Source organism: Perca flavescens, chromosome 16 (assembly GCF_004354835.1).
Source record: "Perca flavescens isolate YP-PL-M2 chromosome 16, PFLA_1.0, whole genome shotgun sequence".
NCBI lineage: Eukaryota > Metazoa > Chordata > Actinopteri > Perciformes > Percidae > Perca > Perca flavescens.
In genome coordinates, this window is record NC_041346.1 from 27,723,037 (window position 1) to 27,744,128 (window position 21,092).

The following is a 21,092-nucleotide window of genomic DNA, read 5'->3' on the forward strand; positions in this document are numbered from 1 at the left end:
CATAACCATAAATATAAAATACGCTATCAATGAGCATGCGCGAAGAGAAAGTAATAGGACTATAATTTATGTCAAACTGTTTGTTGAACGGACAAAACTCTCTTTATGTATTATATTTCTCTGCGAAGAACGGCCGCCCAGTGTGAAATAATGCTGTATTTACGTTCTCCTCGGATGTTCCCTCTCCCGAGTTGGAAAGGCATTCTTCCAAATAAATGTTTTGACATTTTCATCAATAACTACATTGATATGGTAACTATAGGAGACCTTAAAAAAATAAGACGGCAATTGAGACGATTTTTGTTTCGATAAACCTCTCTTTCACCGACTTTTGCGTGAATCTTCCCATTTGGAAGTCACTTTTCCGGTTATTCAGGCGCCCCATGAATGTAGCATAATCCGCGCACACTCTGTTTTGTCGCATGTTTTGTGACGTCCAATAATCGATTTGCTGTGAAGTCTCCGGGGCCCAGGCCTAGAGACTTTTTTTTTTTGTAACGCATACAATTTTTGTTTCGATGCCTATATTTCGGTGCCCGCTTTGACCGGGTGTGAACCGATGAAGCACTTTATTCTGTGATTGAAGCGGAAACGGTCCGAAACGTTAGCCAGCTAATTGTAGCTACTGCTAACTGCCAGCGAGGAAGTGAGGAACGACGAAAATGACATCTCGGAGGTAACGTTAAGTCTGGAAAACAGTGTCTGCTGATTGTGTTAAGCTAAGCGAGCTAACTTTGAACTAAACTCAGCTGTTTGGATGTTTGTGTGTGTGTGCGTAAACAAGCTCAGTGTGTCGACGTTTCTGGAGAAAAACTGAATAGCTAGTTAGCTAAAGAGCGCTTCATTTAGCATACACCGGCAACTAAACGTTAGAGCCCAGTCAGAGGATGTTTAGGTTAGTAAACACTGTTACTATCTGTCATATATACACACAGTAGAAAGTACAGTAGTAGAACTACAATATGGAGGGGCATAATGACAATATTAGGCAAATAAATCACAATAAACACTTATTTTAAGTGAAGGACATCAAAATAGCCTCAGGACCAAAATTTTGAAATGAACCCTTTTAGCATAATGAGTACTTTTACTAAATATATTTAGATGCTAACACTTTTGTACTTTTGTGTTTTGGTGCACATTGAAGAACATAAAAAGAGAAAAATACAGATTTAAAACAAGTACTGAAGACTAGAGCTGGGCAATATATCAATATTATATCGATATCGTGATATGAGTCTATACATCGTCTTAGATTTTGGATATCGTAATATGGCATGCGTGTTGTCTTTTCCTGGTTTTAAAGGCTGCATTACAGTAACGTGATGTACTTTTCTGAACTTACCAGACTGTTGTATTATTTGCCTTTACCCACTTAGTCATTAGATCCGCATTACTGATGATTATTTATCAAAAATATCATTGTGTAAATATTTTGTGAAAGTCAACGCTACAATATCGTTGCTGTATCGATATCGAGGTATTTGGTCAAAAATATCCTGAAATTTGATTTTCTCCACTAAACACTAAAGGGTACTGTATTCACAAAGAGGGAGACAACATGCAGTGTAAGGACCGTTATGAACAAAGACTGGCTGAGTGTCAGCTTGGCTGAAGCACAGAAATTAACCCAAACTACGGACAGTCTTGTTGGGGGGAAGGAGGGGGGGTATGATACAGTCTCTGTGTGTTTTGGGTTTTACCTACAAGACAAATTTCCCTCCTGGAACATTAAACATTTGAAACGTGTAGTTATAGTGCAACTTCAGTTTTTGCATCTATGAATTGTTTATTTTTTTGAGGAAAAAGTAGTGTACATGCCACACACGATGCTTTCTTAGTCAACATTTTAAGAAAGAGAGTGAATACAGAACAGATTGTGGACACAGACTTGCTCTCCACACTGAGGCTGATCGTTGCTGTACTCCTCTTTCAGGTGGTTTCACCCCAACATCACAGGAGTGGAGGCTGAAAACCTCCTGCTGACTCGTGGAGTGGACGGGAGCTTTTTAGCCAGACCCAGTAAGAGTAATCCAGGAGACTTCACCCTCTCAGTACGGTAAGTGATGGCATTCATGAGCGTACCATGCAGCATACACTAGAGCCGTAACAAATCCACATTCAATTGTCACAGAAATAATTGCGATTAACAACATAATTGTTTTGCTTTTTCAAACAAATAGTTTTGAATGAATCACAGATTACACCTTTTGGTTATATCACGGTCATATGACCCAGATAATGTAGTAACACAAATACACAGCCTTTGAAATAAATGTTGCCTCTTTATTATCATAAAACATTGTATTTCTTTTCTTAAATGAAAATGTTTTTTTAAATTTTTTGTAGCTAATGTTAGCAATTAATTGCGGTTAAACAACGAAACGGCGATTATGTAAAAAATATTGCGTTTAGACAATTCTGTAATAATTGTAAAAGGCCTAGGATACATTACGGGATACAACATGGCACTGTGTATGTCAACAATTTCAGTAAACTTTCTAGTGCGTGGGGCCAGTTAAAATGAAAGCTCACCACCACAGATATTCGTGTTAGCCTCGTGTTTTAATGTTGGGTTTTCTTATTTTTTAAGTATTCTTGTTGCCTCTGCTTGTGTACACGTAGAAAGGCTTTGAATAAACGAGGCTGTTATTTCATGGTTTTTGTTGTACCACGGTTTAGAGTTTATTCAATAGTATTTTTTAAACCAAGCCTTTTAAAAGCAGACACAAACAGAATTTGGAGGTTTCAGCAGGGATCCAGAATGAAAATCTGCAGACTGGTTTGTGATGCAAATGTAAACAAAAGAGTGATAAAACAGGCACTAACTCTGGACAAAATTATTTGTTTTAGATCCATAATGTTTGTTAGTATTTCAGCAAACTGGCTGATGTTGTTCTGATGAGCTGAGGACCAGACGAAATGAATTTCTAATCCATCTCATTTATTACTATTCTACTGCTACTATTACTATACTTTAAGCAACAGTGATTGTGCACTAACAGCCAGCAACAAGACAAAAAGCATCCGTAGGGAAAGATAGGAAAGTGTTGGTGTAAGCAACGTTATGACCTCATGTTAAATTATATCTTATTTGCTTTTAGGAGACCAGTCTTATCGCTATCTTACTTAATGTTGCGCTAATACATATTTTTATAATAACAAAGGATCAAATTACTATGTATAATTTGAAAGGGGCGACTGGTAGTGCCAAACCCACAGCGAGTTATCACCAACTCTGCACTTCCCTTCAGCTCGGCTGAGAATACAGTACTGTGCAAAAGTCTTAGGCAGGTGTGAAAACATGCTGTGAACTAAGAATGCTTTCAAAAATATAAATAATGATTATTTTTATCAATTTACAAAATGCGAAGTGAGCGAACAAAAGAAAAATCTAAAATCAAATCAATATTTGGTGTTACTACCCTTTGCCTTCAAACCAGCATCAGTTCTTATAGGTTGCAAAAAGTCAGGGATTTTGTAGGATTGTAGTCATGTGTATGATCAACCAATTATGGTATATACGTAGTTATACTGCATCAGCAAGGTCTCACCCAGACAAATATTTCAAAGCAGACTGGTGTTTCAAGATGTGCTGTTCAAGCTCTTTTTAAAAAGCACAAAGAAACGGGCAACGTTGAGGGTCTATAAAAACGCATCAAGCTTATTTCCCTTCAAAATCGGAAGATGTCCAGATGATGGCACTCATCAGCTCAGAACCGGCAGAAACCAGTGGGACCCAGGTACACCCATCTACTGTCTGGAAAAGTCTGGCCAGAAGTGGTCTTCATGGAAGAGTAGCAGTCAAAAAGCCATACCTGCAACATAGAAACAAGGCCAAGCGACTCAACTGTGCACGAAAACATAGGAACTGGGGTGCAGAAAAATGGCAGCAGGTGCTCTGGACTGATGAGTCAAAATTTGAAATATTTAGCTGGAGCATAATGCAGGTTGTTCGCCAAAGGGCTGGAGAGCGGTACAATAATGAGTGTCTGCAGGCTACAGTGAAGCATGGTGGAGGTCCCTTGCAAGTTCGGGCTGCATTTCTGCAAATGGAGTTGGAGATTTGGTCAGGATTAATGGTGTCCTCAATGCTGAGAAATACAGGCAGATACTTATCCATCATGCAATACCATCAGGGAGGCGTATGATTGGCCCCAAATTTATTCTGCAGCAGGACAATGACCCCAAACATACAGCCGAGGTCATTAAGAACTATCTTCAGCGTAAAGAAGAACAAGAAGTCCTGGAGGTGATGGCATGGCCCCCACAGCCCTGATCTCAGCATCATCGAGTCTGTCTGGGATAACATGAAGAGACTGAAGGATTTGAGGAAGCCTACATCCGCAGAAGATCTGTGGTTAGTTCTCCAAGATGTTTGGAATAACCTACCAGCTGAGTTCCTTCAAAAACTGTGTGCAAGTGTACCCAGAAGAATTGATGCGGTCTTGAAGGCAAAGGGTGGTCACACCAAATACTGAATTGTTTTAGATTTCTCTTCTGTTCATTCACTGTGTTTTCTTAATTGATGAAAATAAACTATTAACACTTCCATTTTTGAAAGCATTCTTAGTTTACAGCGTTTTTTCATACCTGCCTAAAACTACAGTATATCTGTACACAGTACTGTATATCTATTTGAGATTGTTGTTTTGGTTTTCCTGCATTAGACACACTTTACAATTAGTCTTGCTTTGCCAGACCTTCCTCCACAGCGCTGCAGAGGAGGGTCTGGCTAATCCACACAGCATTCCAGAATGGGAGAACAACGTGCTCTGGTTTATTGGCATTTCTTTAAACCAATCGCAATCGTCTTGGGCGGTGCTAAACGCCAGACGGAGCCACGGTGGATCTGCAAAATATCCTCTGGAAGGAACTTGTTTTGGTGGAACATGTACATTCAGAAGTAGTTTTAGTCGTGCAACAGAAAACTCAGATTGGACAGATAGTCTAGCTAGCTGTCTGGATTTACCCTGCAGAGATCTGAGGAGCAGTTAACCATAGTTCTCATGAATGGTCCTCATCAATCCAGTTTATTGAAAAACGTAACATTTTCTTGAGGGAGGACCCCCTAAACTCTCACCAAATACGTGCATAAATCTTCCACAAACCGAGGGAAAACCCTGAAAGTGTGAAACCAGCTTCATCCAAAGAAGGTCTGTGGTTTGATCTCAGGGCCTGTCGAGTCATACATTTTTAAGATGACGTATCATTAACTCAGTTTAGCTGATGTAACCACTGCTATTTTTGTCTCAAGTCTCATTTTAGTTGCACAGTGTCTCATCTCGCCATATTTACTTCATATGGAAATGAAAGTTACGCTCCTCCGATGGAAAGGCAGACCTTTCCAGAAGGGAGACTCGTCACTGCTAGTTCAAACCAGCACACGTCTCTTGTGTCTTTTTGGGCTCATTCAGCCAGGCTTAACCAGAAGTCATTCAGGCTTACATGCTGCTGCGTTTCAGACCTGCCACAAGTTCTCCTTTTTCTTTTTTCCGAGATACTGGTGATCACCTACAATGACTCAACACAGTTTATGCCGTCTGTATCTGGTTTGTGTCTTACAAACCCTGGGGTTTCCTTTTCATGAAATTGCATCTAAGTGCCTTATGAATATTTAAAAAATATATATTTTTAGTCGCTTATCTTCTGCAAATAACAGAGATGTCAGCCATGTGGTGCCTGTGACTCTGTGTTAAACAATTTATAACTTTGTTCACTTTAATCATAATACACGCACTCTGCATCTGAAGGGCTGCAGCATAATGATGCAATTAGGGCCGTGGCTAAGGATTATTTTCTTGATTAATCGTTCGATATTCTGTCATGAAGTAATGTGAAAAATGGCTGACAAATGTATTTAGTTTAAACTCTCCTCATTGGAAAAAGAAAAGAAGCAAATCCTCATATTTGAGGAGCTTTGTAATGTTTGGCATGTGTGCTTGAAAAATTTAACAATCTATTATGAAGTAGTTGCAGAGAATCTCTATCAACAAATCGTTTCATTACGAGATGCAGTTTTATGTTGAACAAGCCAACTGAGATGTTTTTAGTAATTTCCTGTCAAAATATCAGGTCACTGTGACTGCAGTACTGATATATTTATAGTCTTCCACACTGAATGAGATATCTTTGTCGGTTCGCCCTTGCTGTATTTCGCATTTTTTCCGGTGCTGTCTGTCATTTTTTGTAGCTTCCTCTTGGTGCTTGTGCATGTGTGGGGTCTACACACCCAGTGCTCTAAAGGCTGACACCCAGAAACATCCCAAACACAGATAATTACAAGCACAGGCCAGGATCTCAATGAGAAGATACGTTAGTGGCTTGATAATCTAGCTTCCTGATGGAGTCTAATCCTAATCACAATTATTTTGGTCAATATCCAAGTCCTGATTATTTAACACAATTACTCATTGACTTTTGGAAAGATGTGGCATTTATTGAAGTTAAAAAATGAGGGAAACAGTTAAACAAATTAACAGTGAAAACACCTTGAACTGTGAAATTTCCCTTCATACTTTTCCTGTTTTAACTTCTTCTAAGAAAAGAAATTCAGAACACAAGACAAAATAAGAGTTTACTTGCAAAATGTCATGTGCAAAATAGTAATATTTTTGGATGACATTGTTTTTTTCGCGATCAAAATCGATTGATTTCACAGCCGTAGGTTTGTGACCCTGGTGGTGACGATAATATTGTTGCCCCCTTACAGCAGCTTTTCTCTAAATGATCATTTCGTGTTTTTTTTTCTGCAGGCGAAATGGAGCGGTCACCCACATTAAGATCCAGAACACAGGAGACTACTATGACCTTTATGGCGGGGAGAAGTTTGCCACTCTGGCCGAGCTGGTGCAGTATTACATGGAGCATCACGGCCAACTGAAAGAGAAAAACGGAGACGTTATTGAGCTCAAGTACCCACTCAACTGTGCGGACCCCACATCCGAGAGGTGAGCGATGGCGCTGGATGTTGTAGTTTTTGCTTGGATGTTTGCTGTTTTATGAGTTTGATTTATTAATTACAGATTTGTGTGATGGTCAGTTTGAAGGAATTGCAACAAAGCATAATAAAAATAGAAGGTGTTTGTGTCAAGCAGACAGGGGTTGCCATTGAAATTTAGATGTTAAAGCTTCAACGTGTCTTTAGCTGCAATTTTTACCTCAAGATTAGCTGTGTTTGGGGCCTGAAAACAAAACATTTTTATAATATTGTCGTTATGTTAATTTACAGACAAAGACCTATTAATACTAATAATACTATTAGTAAGAGTCTGCCTCGGCAACATTTAGTTGCAGCAGTGAGGAAGCGGCGGATGCAACTCACAGCAAAACAATTTTGTAGCTACATTTTGACATTAAAAGCAGCTCCATTTAGTGCACATTCTCTGAGGTATTGATATGCAGATTTCATATTTACTCTTCTCCATACTTAAGATAAGAAATTGTACATGGCTCTTTTCTCCAGAGTGTTAAACGTTCTGTACACTCGCCGTTCCCGAGCTGGCGCGTGCAAATGTGACGTCATGGGAGCGCCGTAACTGTTTGTACTCGCGCGTGGTGGTCTGGACACTAGTTGCAGTCTTCTCCTAAAGAGCGGTGGCGCTAATGAGGAAAGGCTACCGACTTTGCTATTTCTACGGACTAGAAGAAGAAGAAAAAGGTAAACAACGGCAGAACTGGCAGCAGCATTGACGTCAGTGTCTTCGATTTGATTCGATGACCTACTTCGTCGGATCAAGCCTTTCATTCACCATAAAAGAGCTCTTTGACAAAGAACTTTGAAGAACTTTTTGACGTCACATGCGTTCGTGCGAACTCAGCTGTGGCTACTGTAAAACAGCTTTAAAGAAGCAAAACCAACTTCCCTTCTGGGGACAAATAAGTTTGACTTGAGTTGAACCTATAAAAAAAAGAAAAAGTTTAAAGATTGTGAGTTTTTTTTGTTGAGTTAAAGTCCAGTGGAAACACGTTTTACCCTTGTGTGTGTGTGTCTGTCTGTCTGTCTGTCTGTCTGTCTGTCTGTCTGTCTGTCTGTCTGTCTGCCAGATGGTTCCACGGTCACTTGTCGGGCCGGGAGGCCGAGAAACTGCTGACGGAGAAAGGGAAGAACGGCAGCTTCCTGGTGAGGGAGAGCCAGAGCCACCCCGGGGATTTTGTTCTGTCTGTCCGGACGGGAGATGACAAGACGGACAGCAGCGACAGCAAACCCAAAGTCACTCATGTCATGATCCGCTGCCAGGTAAACACACTCCTCATCACCTCCGTGTTGTCCTGCCTTCCTACATTTAACCAAAAGAAAATGTGTTACAACACAAGCAGAAGGGCAATATTAATTGAAAGACGCCTAAGGAGGTCCGTGTTTTTCAGCTCCTCTGTGATATGAAGTTTAAAATGTTCCTTGATAAAGAATGCCGGGCCTCAGCTGAAGCAGGTTGAGCCTTACTCAGTCATACATACTAGATTATTAATGAGCGATTGCACAAAGATATCCGGTTAAATCCATGATTTAAAGATTTGTTTTCTTGGGGAGCATATACATGACAAGTCAGGGTGTTGCCCGTGACAGCAACACTTATATACACCTTCACACACTCTCCGCTCCCTTGATGCTGGTCTCCTGGTCATTCCCCCTAGTAAACAAAAAATGTGTTTGTTATAGAGCCTTCTCCTACCGTGCTCCTCCTCTGTGGGATGGCCTCCCACTACTTGTTAAAGAAGCTCACTCAGTTGAGATCTTTTAAATTTAGATTGAAAACCCACCTGTACTCATTATATTATAGCCACCCATAACACACCATCCTTTCTGGTTCCTGCACAAACCATACTTTATCACTTGTTCTCTTATGTTGCTGGTTTTGTATTGTTTATTATTACTGCTTTAAAGGGGAGCTATGCTTAATTTACCTTAACTGAACAGCTTCGGAGTCATTGGAATGGTTATACGACTTTATCGAGTTGAATGGTGGTCGTCTCGCTTCCCCCTTTAGCGCCTGTGAGCAGGAAAAAACTTCTTCTCCGAAAACAGTCGGGAGAAGAGCAAAAACATCTTTTGCTCTTCTTTCAATGAAGGAATACTTTCTAATTCGGATAAAACTTGCTGCGATAGCTACGCTCATCTCATCCGTGGAAGCTGCCACGTTGTTCAGACTGAACAGTCGCTTCTCGTGGCGTCACACCTAAACCCGCCTCATAACCAACGCTGATTGGTCGGTCGTTTGGCGAACGGCTCCAAATTTTCTCTATCTCCAGATGCCAGACTGATTTGGGAGTAGAAAACTGGAGCTCGCCAGATCAGGGAGGTCTCACGAGGCTAGGACAAAACTGCATAGCACCCCTTTAATGCTGTTCAATTGTTTTGTTGTTCTCTGTTATTTTTGTGTTCCTTTTTTAATTGTAAAGTGCACTGAGACCATGTTTAATAGTGATTTTACTATTTAAATAAGGTAGGATTGATTGACTGATGTGGCTGTGGCTCCTTCTTTAGCATGACCTGAAGTACGACGTGGGCGGAGGGGAGAAGTTTGACTCCCTCACCGACTTGGTAGAGCACTACAAAAAGAACCCCATGGTGGAAACTCTGGGCACTGTGCTTCAGCTCAAACAGGTACCTCTAATGTCTGTTTCAGATGTGTTCACTGTAAGCTAAGGCCGCTTTTTCCCTGATTGTAATTTCTGGCGCTGACCCCTGCTCTCCTCCCCAGCCCCTGAACACTACTCGTATTAACGCTGCAGAGATTGAAAGTCGAGTTAGGGAGCTGAGCAAACTAGCGGAGGCCACAGACAAGGTCAAACAGGGCTTCTGGGAAGAATTTGAGGTGAGTGGTTCTGTTGTTGTGTAGGGCTGCACGATATTAGGAAAATATGTGATAAAGTTGTTGAATATCGCAATAACAATAATGCTTAATAAATAAACGGATATTATAAACCAAGTAGATCTGATTGGTGAAGTGGGCATTAAGAACGTGCTCAAATGACAGCACGCCCAGAGCCATTTGAGCACACCTGGCGCATCACTTAAAATATCACTCTGCAAGTTTTGTGTCAACATACGGAGTTGAAATAAAAAAAAAAAAACTGTTTCAAAACATTTGTATTAATGTAATGTTAACGTAATTCAGGAACCACAGTGGAACAAACTCTCCAACTATACAAGCTCTCCAACTAGTATGTATAAAGTGATTCATCTCATCGGAAAGGTTTTGGATCAGCTGTGCCGGCGAAGGCATTATCTTGAAAATTTACGCGAACGTAAAGGAGCTAGCTATATCGGTCGATGGAAAATTTACTTTTTTCAGCAGATATCTTAGTTCTAACAAGATTAAGATAGTACCACACTTTGGTGTTTATATGTGCGGTAGTTATTCAGTTTGGGAAACCCTACAATCTCTATAATGCTAACTTTAGCTTAAGTTGACTGGCTAACTTAAGCATTTAGTTGGTAACCGTTGTATAATCGCAATATAATATTACATTTTATATATATATATATATATATATATATATATATATATATATATATATATATATATATATATATATATTGCTTAAAGTATACTCAGTTCTACTGCTTTCAATATTCTGCTGAAATGCAACAATTTGCTTGCTGATTTCAAAACAAATAATTTTCAATGTTCTTTTATTGAATAAATTAAACATTGAACTGAATATAAAATGCAATACTAAAAAAAGAATGACAGTTACATTTTAATGTGCAGTTTTCTGCTGATATTTTCTTTCAACTTACACAAAAAAATCTGAGTGTCTATCGCGTGTTGCAGTCTTTTGCGACGTGTATATTGCGCAAGTTGATATTGCCATGACGATAGAAAAGAACGACCTATTGTGCAGCCCTGTCGTTGCTTCATGCTGCCCTAGTTTGTGCTCATTTTTTGTCGAGATGCACCGATTGCAAATTTCTTGGACGATTCTGACTTTCTAAAAAACATCTATTGACTATTGACAGCATACACAAACCATTTAGCAACTTATCCGTAGAATTTTTCCGATACCTGATACAACCTAAAATGCTGATATCAGTATAAGCAGGTCTATGCACCGATCCAATACCCTTTTTAATTGGGTAATTTAGCCCCGAAAAAATACTTAAAAGTAGTATATTCTGTTATTTTTTCGTTATTACTGACTGTCTAACTAGATAATAAAAGAGTGTGCTATGTTTTGCAAAGGGTTTAACCTAAGCCAGCAATCCTCTCGCATCAATACAGGGTCAGCAGTATACAGCTGTTAAAAATCCCTTCTTTTTTTTTCCCATCCAGACGTTGCAGCAGCAAGAGTGCAAGCTGCTCTACAGTCGCAAAGAAGGCCAGAGAGCAGAGAACAAAAACAAGAACAGATACAAGAACATTCTGCCTTGTGAGAAATCCCTGACTGCTCTTTCATTCTATAACAACCTTTCACTTTCACCCAAGTTTTTTTTTTTTTTTTTTTTTTTTTTTTTTAAAAACAACCTTCTTTGTTTCTGTTTCCAGTCGACCACACACGTGTGGTGCTGAATGACAGGGACCCAAATGAACCGGGCTCTGACTACATCAACGCCAATCTCATCGAGGTAGCATCTGCTGTCGTGGTAAACTCACTTCATTCTCAGGGACATATACACACACACACACACACACACACACACACATACACACATCATTTCTTGTGCCCTTGGCCTGCTTGTGTTTCAGTCAGTTTGTGCTCGTGTTTGGAGTGCATGTGCTGTATTTGTGTTCATTTTCAGTATTCAGCTGTCTGTGTGTCTCGTTGTGTGTGTGCGCGTGTGTGTGTGCACGTGTGTGTGTGCGCGTGTGTGCGTGCGCGCAGCCGGAGCTGGACCCGAAGTGTAACAGTACAAAGGCGAAGAAGAGCTACATCGCCACTCAGGGCTGTCTGCAGACCACCATCAGTGACTTCTGGAGGATGGTGTTTCAGGTGAACTCTCGAGTCATCGTCATGACCACCAAAGAGGTGGAGCGAGGAAAGGTGAGCAAAACCGATTACGTACTGAACCGTGACTTAATGTCAGTCCACTCTAAAAACCACCACTACTGTGTATGGTGTACTGTTGTTATTCCTGAATACTAGCTAAGCAATGACATGATTGCATCAATATATTTCCAATGCAGCTACAGTTTATCAATATCAGGTTTTTGTGTCAGTCCCCAGTGGTGGAAGAAGTACTCCGATCTTTTCCTTTGATATAATATAGCATTTCTACACTTTGGTATTGCTACTTTTACTTAGGTTACAGATGTGAGTACTTCTTCCACCACTGCTCATTTGACAGCAGCATCAGAGAAAACACGTCAAAGCGAATGTTATTGTGTCTCCACAGAGTAAATGTGTGAAGTACTGGCCGGACATGTCGGCTCTGAAGGAGTACGGCGCGATGCGTGTTCGCAACGTCAGAGAGACGTCTGCACACGACTACATCTTAAGAGAACTCAAACTGTCCAAAGTCGGACAGGTAAGTTGTGTTTTGTGCGTTAGAAACAAATGAAATGTATTCAGGTAGATTTTTCCTAATTCCTAAATGGGAGGGAAAGACGTTAGATGCCGTTTCATTAGATGGCACTAGTGGGCGTCATCGTGCTGCTGTTTACCAGCAGCACTGAACCGATTCTTATGGAGCAGTCCAAGTCTAACATTGATGCAGCATGTGCTCCTCGAAATATCTTGTTTTAGGAAATGTGTGTAGTACTGAAAACAGACTTTAAACCTTGTTAAATGAATCCACTCTAAGATGGACTCTATGTGTGCCTACAAAGTCAACAAATTGAAATACAGCCCAAAAAAATACATACATATACAGTACAGGCCAAAAGTTTGGACACACCTTCTCATTCAATGCATTTTCTTTATTTTCATGACTATTTACATTGTAGATTCTCACTGAAGGCATCAAAACTATGAATGAACACATATGGAATTATGTACTTAACAAAAAAGTGTGAAATAACTGAAAACATGTCTTATATTTTAGATTCTTCAAAGTAGCCACCCTTTGCTTTTTTTGATAACTCTGCAAACCCTTGGTGTTCTCTCAATGAGCTTCATGAGTTAGTCACCTGAAATGGTTTTACCTTCACAGGTGTGCTTTGTCAGGGTTAATTAGTGAATGTTTTCCCCTTATTAATAAAAAAAGCAAAGGGTGGCTACTTTGAAGAATCTAAAATATAAGACACGTTTTCAGTTATTTCTCACTTTTTTGTTAAGTACATAATTCCATATGTGTTCATTCATAGTTTTGATGCCTTCAGTGAGAATCTACAATGTAAATAGTCATGAAAATAAAAAGGAAACGCATTGAATGAGAAGGTGTGTCCAAACTTTTGGCCTGTACTGTATGTGACAAATATTTATCCACAAACATTTCACAGTATTAATTTGAGGGAGGGGGGAAAGGTCACAGAGCTACATAACAATAAATATAATGTAGGATTATTTATTTTTTTAGGCCTTTATTTTGACAGGACAGCTGAAGACATGAAAGAGGAGAGAGGGGGGGAATGACATGCAGCAAAGGGCCGCGGGGCGGAGTCGAACCCGCGGTCCTCAGTAGTACCGACGTAATTCTGCACTCTTGTACTGATATTGCGAGACAACGTTTTTTTTATCACAACAACAAATATCGTAACGTTTCAGTCTCAAACCTCTGATTGATTATAATAAACTAAACTGTTTTGAATCTATCTTGTCTGTTGAAATTACCTCTCCACTTGCATGTTTTTTTTTTTTTTTTAGGGCAACACAGAACGTACAGTCTGGCAGTACCACTTCAGAGCGTGGCCGGACCACGGAGTCCCCACAGACCCAGGCGGCGTACTCGACTTCCTAGAGGAGGTCAACCTGAAGCAGGAGAGCATACTGGACGCTGGGCCTATAGCGGTACACTGCAGGTACACACATCACTTCAACTAATGAGCCCAGAATCCTCGGTAACACACACCATGAATGCGTATGGAGGAAACCTGTTAACCCAAAGACGTTCTCTCATGTTTTTCAGTGCAGGGATCGGGCGGACAGGAACATTTATAGTGATTGACATCCTGATAGATGTGATCAGAGAAAAAGGTGAGTCCTGCTAGAGCTGTAACAATTCTTAATCTTACCGTACAATTAATTGTCTCAGAAATGATTGCGATTAACTATATAATTGTCTCTTTCAGTCCAATTTAAAAAAATAAAAATAAAAAAAAAAAAAAAAAAAAAAAAAATTGTTACAGGCCTAAGTCCTGCAAATGTACACATGTCAAATCAAGTCTCTTGTATCCTGATAAAATTTAGATGATATTTAACCCTTGTGATGTCCTCGGGTCAAATTTGACCCGTTTTCAAAGTCTTTTAATATCAGAAATATGGGTTTCTTACAACCAAATTGCCCCAAAATAACATGGGTACATGCATGTACGTTGTATGGATCCCAGACAAACATATACATCCATGTTCTTCGCAGGTAAAATTAATGATTACATCCACTGAATTTTGGTTGATTTATTTAATTTCATAGCATTTGAAAAACATTTTTTAAATGGTTTCAAAACAGAATCCTGAAACCAGTCTGTGATTCACTCAACATCCTCTGATATCAACTATTAGTCAAAATAATTCATAATATCAGCTTTTTTAAACTCAAAAATTAGGTATAATGTCATTTAAATAAGGTTTATTGACCATGAATTAAAAAAAAGGGTTAAAAAGCGGCCATAGCATAGAAAAAGCGACACAAATGTCCACAACACAACACAAGGGTTAGGACACTTCCGTTTACTCTTGCCGTTTTCACATTTGAGCCTGGACAATGTCCAACGAATCGGGCCCCTCCCCCATAGTCCTGAGTTTCCCTTTCACACGTGTAGCACACAACAGGAGGTTATCTGTCAGTGCGTTTACATGCAGTTAAAAAAAACAACGATTATATTCGTATTAAGGCATTACCCTGATTTCTCAAACGCCATGTAAACACCGGTTAAAATCGGAGTTCTCATAACCCGGTTAACAGAGGTAGATAAGGTAAGGTAAGGTACTTTATTTGTCACATACACGTACATGTAGCGAAATTCATTCTCTGCATTTAACCCATCCCTCAAGGGAGAACTCCTTCAGTAACCGGGGTATCCCCGCAAGTATACACCTTAACCGGGGTATGATCGGGTTGAGCGTCTGCGCATGCTTCAGCTGAACCGGACATACTCCGTCAGCTCGCTTTGACACGAAGTCAGCTTGCTAACTCCACCCGACACTGGTTACAGATAACGTTAGAATGAGCCGAACAAGTTGTCAGTCATCTGGCGGGAACATCGCGCTGTCCTACGCTAAAAAAATAATGTGTAAATTAAAGTTGTTAAATTTGACTAATCTAGTGATCGGTCTGTGTAAAGTTGACATAACTCATGGATGAATCGCATTTAGGAACGACCAGCGAGACAAGCGTTATATACTCTTCACAGGCTCTCAGTCAGGCCGCTGTATGTTACAGACTTGTAATGCCAGGTTTGTTTTTGTCACCAATGCTTAAGATGTTCTCAATGTAAGCTCTTGTTTCCATGCTGCAGGGGTGGACTGCGACATCGATGTGCCAAAGACCATCCAGATGGTCCGATCCCAGCGCTCTGGGATGGTGCAGACCGAGGCGCAGTACAGATTCATCTACATGGCTGTACAGCACTACATAGAAACGTTGCAGAGACGCATAGAGGAGGAACAGGTGTGCAGCAGATAACACCTCACTTTTTCCATTTTATTTTTTTCCTGCTCACGTTTTTAACATTTCTTTTTTTTTTTCACTCTGCAGAAAAGTAAGATTAAAGGGCGCGAGTACACCAACATCAAGTACTCTTTGTCTGACCTGACTGGAGGAGAGCAGAGCCCTCTGCCTCCTTGCACTCCCATTCCTACTCCCACCTGCACAGAGTGAGTACATCGCTGCAGTTGTAACTCATGTTGCATTAAAAACCACTTGTCAAGAAAGCCTCGCCGGTAGTTTCTCATGCAAGTATGTGTGTGTATGTGTTGGCAGGATGAGGGAGGACAGCTCCAGAGTGTATGAGAACGTGGGCCTGATGCAGCAGCAGAAGAGCTACAGATGAGATTCACCTTTGACCCCAGTTCTCTTTCAGTTCCGGGTAAATGAAATATAACCGCTCATACAGAAAAACCATATGAGACTAAATTCTCAAGGAAAAATTTAGCTGGCTGGGGAAAAACAAAGGCTGGACATTGATAAAAAGCATTTAGGGAGTTTAAATTTAGCATAATGTTTATATCTACCACACTCCTATCATTCCTGTTTGCTAACTGGTTCACCATAACTTTTAACTATATGGTTACATTACATTACATGTCATTTAGCTGACGCTTTTATATGAAGCGACTTAAACTTGGTATATATCTCAGAGGTTACATGCCTCTGAAGTAACTAGGGGGGTTAACCCCGAAATTCCACCAACTGCGCAACGGCTGCACTGCGTGTCGGCTCCGTGCTTCGCCGTCCTTCAGTACCCACCAGGTCCGGATTTGTTGCGGTACGGCTGCGGCCATGACCTGCAAACTCAGAAGGGCTGAAAAAGGTGACACATTTTAAAAGGTGACACCCCAACTCTTCGGATCTACACGATTCAAGTGGATGACATTTTCCCATTCAAAACGGCGATTTTTTTGTCAAAAAGCGACTAGTTTGCAGGTATGCATGACTGACCGGAAATATGATCCGCTGTGAGCACGGTGTATTTTATTTAGAAAATTAACCGCTTGTTTTATTTCGCTTCTGTGCTCGACTTCCTGTTCCGCACTGTCTGCTGTGTGCTGAATTGTGGCAAAAATAGAAGCTCTGAGTATCGCCGGAGCTGGGACGGAGTCGGAACGCACACATTCTGCAGTCAGTGAAAATACACACATTGACTTTAATGGAAACCTATTGACTCCGCAGCCGGTGAAAATTGCTCAGGGACAGGTTGGTTGATGTATCGCAGTGGGAATCAAACCCGGGTCTCCCACACCAAAGGCATGGGTCATATCCACTGCACCATCACCGCCCCACATGGTGATTCTATGTTAGATTTTGTGTTTTCACAAAAAAAACATCTCATCTCTCTCCCTTTTCATGTCTTCAGCTGTCCTGTAAATAAAGGCCGAAGAATGCCCAAAAATAATCTATAAAAAAAAAAAAAAAAAAAAAAAAAAAAAACTATAGTATGCAGCTTAACTCCAACTGGATAAAATGGCAAAGTGAAAGCGATTAAATGAATGAACTCAATGTCAAAAACTGTATTTCTCTTAAAAGGTAAACTCAAAGCAATAGATTGGCAAGTCTGGTGTGACTGTGTTGTTGTAGTAATGTTCATTATTCTGCGTTTTCTCGAGAAAACAATGTAAACTCAACACTTCCTTCCTATATCACATTTCCAAATGTTCTCTTTTAGCGGTGTAACGATGCATCGATCTGGATTGATTTATCGTTGAAATTCTCAACCATCGAATATTAATCATTAGGGCTGTCAATCGATTAAAAAATGTTATCGAATTAATTACATACTCTGTGATTAATTAATCGAAATGAATCGCATACATAATTAACGGTGCCTGAACCGATACTTTTTAAGAAAGTAAAAAAAGAAGGATACTAAACAACAGTCGGTGACATTAAAGAAGGGCTTGTTTATTGCTAAGGCCATATGGTCAAAATTAAATGATTTCATAATAATCCATCCATCCATCTTCGTCCGCTTATCCGGTGTCGGGTCGCGGGGGGAGCAGCTCCAGCAGGGGACCCCAAACTTCCCTTTCCCGAGCAACATTAACCAACATAATTATTATTTCATAATAATCTATAACAATAATAACTTATTTCACTAGTAAATTGCTGTTGAACGACAAAAACAACCACCAGATGGGAAAAGGACATTTACAATAACTTCAAATGCACCACGAGACTGTAGTTTACCAGTTTCATTGAACACACCGTCTGTGTGGTTTTTCCGACGGCAGCTGCAGATTGTTAGCCTAGAAATCTAGACGCACCCTAGTGGCAGCTGGCTGGTCAGGCTAGCAGACTGTTACATACCGGCGTTGAATCTTCTACAGTAAAACACAGTCAAACTTTACACCGTTTAGCGTTAGCTGTCAGCATTTTAACAGTGTTTAATCCAGCTACTAGCTAGCAGTAGGCTAACGTTAGCTGCTGTCGAGTATAGTGTTAACTAGCTAGCGTCCCGTGCAGCGGTGTTTGTGTTGCCTGTATCGTCCGTCTCAGAGCATCAGAGAGAAGAGCAGACATATCAGGGCACCAGATTTCGGTAGCCAGGGTTGGCAGGAAGAAGTAACAAGTAGCTAAATGTTCCAATCAATGATCCAGGCAGCACATTCTCGTCTCCATCCTTCATTTTACACTCGAATGGTGGCTAGAACGGCTCCGGGTCAAACGTCAATATGGAATGGATTAATCTGCGTTATTTTTTTCTCAGATTAATTAATCAAAATTAACGCGTTATTTTGACAGCCCTATTAATCATACAAAGTGAAAATATCCAGACAGATCGTGAGCTTTAAGACGCAGCTTTATTTTGAAAGTTTTTTTATTTAAATGTCTGGAAGAGCTTAGTATTTAAATTGACTAATCATATTTGAGTTGCTTTTTGTAAATGTTTATAAATGTAAGTGGTTGTGTTAAATGGGTCCATGTATCGCAGGCCCCTGAATCGATTCGTGGCAGACTTTGTGATAGAGACCTGGACAGTTTTTTGGGATTTCTGACCATTGTTGCCCGCTGCCGCAGCGTGCGTGTTGAGTCCCGCCCCCGCACGGCAAACATTAGACTGATGGTCAATAGATTGACCATTGATTTTGTCTTCTCTCCTCCTCGCAGGGAAACTAGTTATTTTACTTTTTATTATTAATAAACATGCATATCTGTCAGTAATAAGTAGCGAAATTACATTGTAGTGCAATAATTGCATTCAAGTGTAATAATAAGTTATTCTAGTGCAATATAAGGGCAAAGTGACATTATATTCATTTCACTTATTTTAGAACGTGTTGTTGGCTGTGGTTTGTTTTGATCAGGTTATTTTATTTCCTTTCATTTCCCCGTTTTTTTAACGCACTCTCTAACCGTTTTCATGTTAAAGTCCCTGCTGATTGGATCCCTCAGGTCGCCGTAAGAGAAAGGGGCGGGGCACAGTGCCCCCGGAAAGAAGTCCGAGAGAGGGAGTAGAAGAGTGTTAATAAATAGAGCTGGGCAATATATCGTTATTATATCGATATATTGTGATGTGAGACTAGATATGGTCTTAGATTTTGGATATTGTGATATCGTAACATGGCATAAGTGTCTTTTACTGGTTTAAAGGCTGCATTACAGTGAAGTTATGTCATTTTCTGAACTTATCAGACTGTTGTTGCTGTTCTATTATTTGCCTTTACCCACTTAGTCATTATATCCACATTACTGATGATTATTTATCAAAAATCTCATTTTTGTAAATATTTTGTGAATATAGTCAACACTACAATATCGTCGCGGTATTGATATCGAGGTATTTGGTAAAAAATATCGTGATATTTGATTGTCTCCGTATCGCCCAGCCCTATTAATAACGCGTTTGGCTGGTGTTTAACAGGATGCTCCGTGTGTGTTGCTGATTTTCTGATGAAACCTAGTGACCTAACAGTCGGTTACAGCCCTGATCAGGAGCAGCGCACCTTAATCCCAGGATCCGCCGTCTATTTTTGGATCGCCCGCTCTCAGCCGCAGCCTGGTAAAAAAAAAAAAGCCCACTCCGGCGATATTTATGTTGGGACCCGCGGGATCCCAATCCCAATGCAGTCCTCTTCTTTGTGATCACCATATGTATCAGAGATCATTGTATCGTTGACCAAATAATCAATATAATATGGCTACCGCGATCAAACGTGTGATTGACCACCCCCGTTTTTCTCTTTCTGTCTCCTTCAGGATCTTGATACCTGACAGTTTTTTCGCCAGCCACACCATGACGCCTGAGACTTGACCGTAATGACATGGAACAATGGAAACACACAAAAAAACGTGAGAGAGACCCTGACGCCAGGGTCCTCCTGTTCTCGCTCATCTTACATGAACATTTGCCCTCTAGTTGAATTCTAAACCACTGTGATGATCATCCGAAGAGCCTTTTGAGAAGCCTAACATGCTAAATCCTACTACTAAACAACAGTTTTGGGTTAAGCCTTCGTAAATCTCACCCCAACAAGGGCTGCAAACAGCGAGCACTCTCCTCAGAGGGGGAAAAACCTAGCTAACCTTTGCTCATCTTTATTTTTCTGTTTTACCTTTTTGTTTTTTGTTTAATAACCAAAGGAAGGTTATGTAGATTGTTTGTTTGGAGATGGAAGGGAGGAGTTTCCTGAAAAGGCCTGTGCCAAAACCACAAAAGGTTTAATCCACATTTCTCAGCCAATTAGAAGTCTCTATTCGGCCCGTTCAGCCTTTTGACGCGTTGGGAGACGAGGCCTTATATGTGGACAAAAGTCTGGGCAAATTTTCCAGTGATAGTTGTCTCGTTTTCACTGTGTTATATAGATTAATGTTTCTGAATGAAGAACTATTGGCATTGTAGTGTAATACCATATTTACTGTTGATATTTAATCCACTGATTTCTAAAAATGAATTCCTTTTTATTTCTTTTTGCGCCAGAACTGCCTCGAAGAGAAACTTTATTTCAGGCTGTTCGGAGTGTGAATTAACTGTTGTCGTCCACATGGGTTAAATGTGCTTTTTGTATTTGGGATACACCGTGTCTGTTAGTTAACCATTCCTGAGCTCAAGCCGAAAGCCCTTATTGCTGCACTTTTATTTAGCAGCATAACCGTTACAGTCGAGCCTTGATTCACCCGGTGGATTTCATAACTAATGTAATGCGGGCTTTAAAGAGGAGTTTCTCCACGCCTGCATTTCTATGTTAACGTCAGCGTGAGGACATATAATAAGATTTCAGGGGAGTCTGTCGAGTATCTCTGTTGCAGGCATTGCCACAGACGCACGGCTGCCAAAAAAACGTTTTTTTTTAAGTGCATATTACTTTTTTTTTTTCATTCTTGCTTTTTTTTTTTT

At 40.3% G+C, this 21,092-nt stretch overlaps 1 protein-coding gene across 2 annotated transcripts; it reads left to right on the forward strand.

Annotated features, from left to right (window-relative positions):
- Positions 1-392: 392 nt before the first annotated feature.
- Positions 393-21,092, forward strand: ptpn11a (protein tyrosine phosphatase non-receptor type 11a). Of its 2 annotated transcripts, none has more exons than XM_028601106.1 (16): positions 393-676; positions 1,937-2,059; positions 6,756-6,950; positions 8,047-8,239; positions 9,485-9,604; positions 9,702-9,815; positions 11,277-11,373; positions 11,490-11,587; positions 11,827-11,985; positions 12,338-12,469; positions 13,747-13,901; positions 14,009-14,076; positions 15,558-15,709; positions 15,797-15,915; positions 16,022-16,127; positions 19,955-21,092. In XM_028601106.1, exons 1-15 carry the CDS (start codon positions 663-665, stop codon positions 16,089-16,091), a joined length of 1,809 nt encoding a protein of 602 aa, XP_028456907.1. In that variant the 5' UTR covers positions 393-662; the 3' UTR covers positions 16,092-16,127; positions 19,955-21,092. The 2 variants fall into 2 exon arrangements, with proteins under 2 accessions (XP_028456907.1, XP_028456908.1); XM_028601107.1 differs by having other exon boundaries at positions 11,490-11,569.

What these genes read in the sequence shown, in the direction of transcription:
- ptpn11a (XM_028601106.1), top strand. An exon ending in CTGTGCTTCAGCTCAAACAG is followed by an intron (nt 9,605 to 9,701) that starts GTACCTCTAATG and finishes TCTCCTCCCCAG; the next exon opens with CCCCTGAACACTACTCGTAT. An exon ending in GACGCATAGAGGAGGAACAG is followed by an intron (nt 15,710 to 15,796) that starts GTGTGCAGCAGA and finishes TTCACTCTGCAG; the next exon opens with AAAAGTAAGATTAAAGGGCG.